The sequence below is a fragment of the Quercus suber genome, unplaced genomic scaffold (genome assembly GCF_002906115.3).
Source record: "Quercus suber isolate HL8 unplaced genomic scaffold, Cork oak 2.0 scaffold_907, whole genome shotgun sequence".
Lineage (NCBI taxonomy): Eukaryota > Viridiplantae > Streptophyta > Magnoliopsida > Fagales > Fagaceae > Quercus > Quercus suber.
The window spans coordinates 173381-174591 of NW_027070331.1; the positions used below are offsets into that span (position 1 = coordinate 173381).

Sequence of the window (1211 nt, forward strand, 5' to 3'; positions counted from 1 at the left end):
TGTCAGAAATTTCAGACACCCATTAGGACCCTGAATCCAATCTCATGCAGCAGTGGGATGGATACATATGATCATGTCAACCATATCCATATATACCCAGTATTACAAATCATATATATATATATATAGAAAAGATTATTCCAAAAAAAAAAAAAAAAAAACACACACACACACACACATAGTCGTGTAATATTTTCAACCTTGGCACAGCCGATTCATTTACATGGGCAACAGTTCCTCTTGACTGAGGCAAGAACAGCTAACTTGTCGAAGCTCGATCTGAAAAACGCATCGACCTCATCATAGTTCATGATTTCGAAAAACTGAACCTCGGAGAGTTTTCTTTTGCATGAGGATGCTCTTTTTGGTTTACGTGGCGCCGGGGGACAGTCTAGGATCGAGGGAATTCTGTGTTCCTTGGATGTTGGAGTCCGACAGTAGTATTCAACGTCATTTTCATCCTCGTTAATCTTTTGTCCCACAACTCCGATGTTGTTGTTGCCACCATTGGTGTTGGAGGCTTCGGGTGTCGATGAAGTTCGAGTCTTGACCGTGAGTAGCCGGGTTTTCGACACGTCGTGTAAGAATTCGAGATCGGTGGACATGGTGGAGAGGTTGTGGTTTGTTTTGTGAAGGGTTGGTAATGAGTCGAGAGGTGTGGAGTTTTAATTATGGAGAAAGAGACTTGGGATGGAGTGCTTTGGAAGATAAGAGAGAGAGAGGTCATTAGTGGCTCTTATAGGAAAGTGACCTTGGAGTCTTATATATTATCTAAAGTAAAATTTACTACAAATCTTAACATAAAATTTTATAAGATTCGTAAGATTTATATGTAAAATTTGTACCACTATTATTTAAGTTAAAACAGGTTGAGCCATGGCACTTTGGGGATATTTATAATTTTTTAAGTAATGTTAGGAATAAATATTTTTCATATTTGCTCATATGCTTTGCTTTAATTAATTGGAATAATATCACTTTCACTTAAATGTACTATGAATATTATTTTTATTATGTATCAATTATAAAAATATGTCAATAATTATGAAAAATATAGTGTTAATTTTCTTTTCTTTTCTGGTTTGGAAAAGGGTGGTATTTCCATGTTTAATTGGGAGATGAGCTGGACTAAGGCTGGTGGGATCAGGCTTATTATTATTATTATTTTAGCAAAGGATTTGGCTTTTTTAGGTAACAACTAAAAGAGTAGG

The 1211-nt window shown here is 35.9% G+C and overlaps 1 protein-coding gene across 1 annotated transcript; it reads right to left on the reverse strand.

The window, feature by feature from the left end:
• Window positions 1-215: 215 nt before the first annotated feature.
• On the reverse strand, window positions 216-605 carry LOC112030654 (cyclin-dependent protein kinase inhibitor SMR1-like). Its single transcript, XM_024063319.2, has one exon. The coding sequence runs from the start codon at window positions 603-605 to the stop codon at window positions 216-218; it is 390 nt and encodes a 129-aa protein (XP_023919087.1).
• Between the last annotated feature and the right edge of the window lie 606 nt (window positions 606-1211).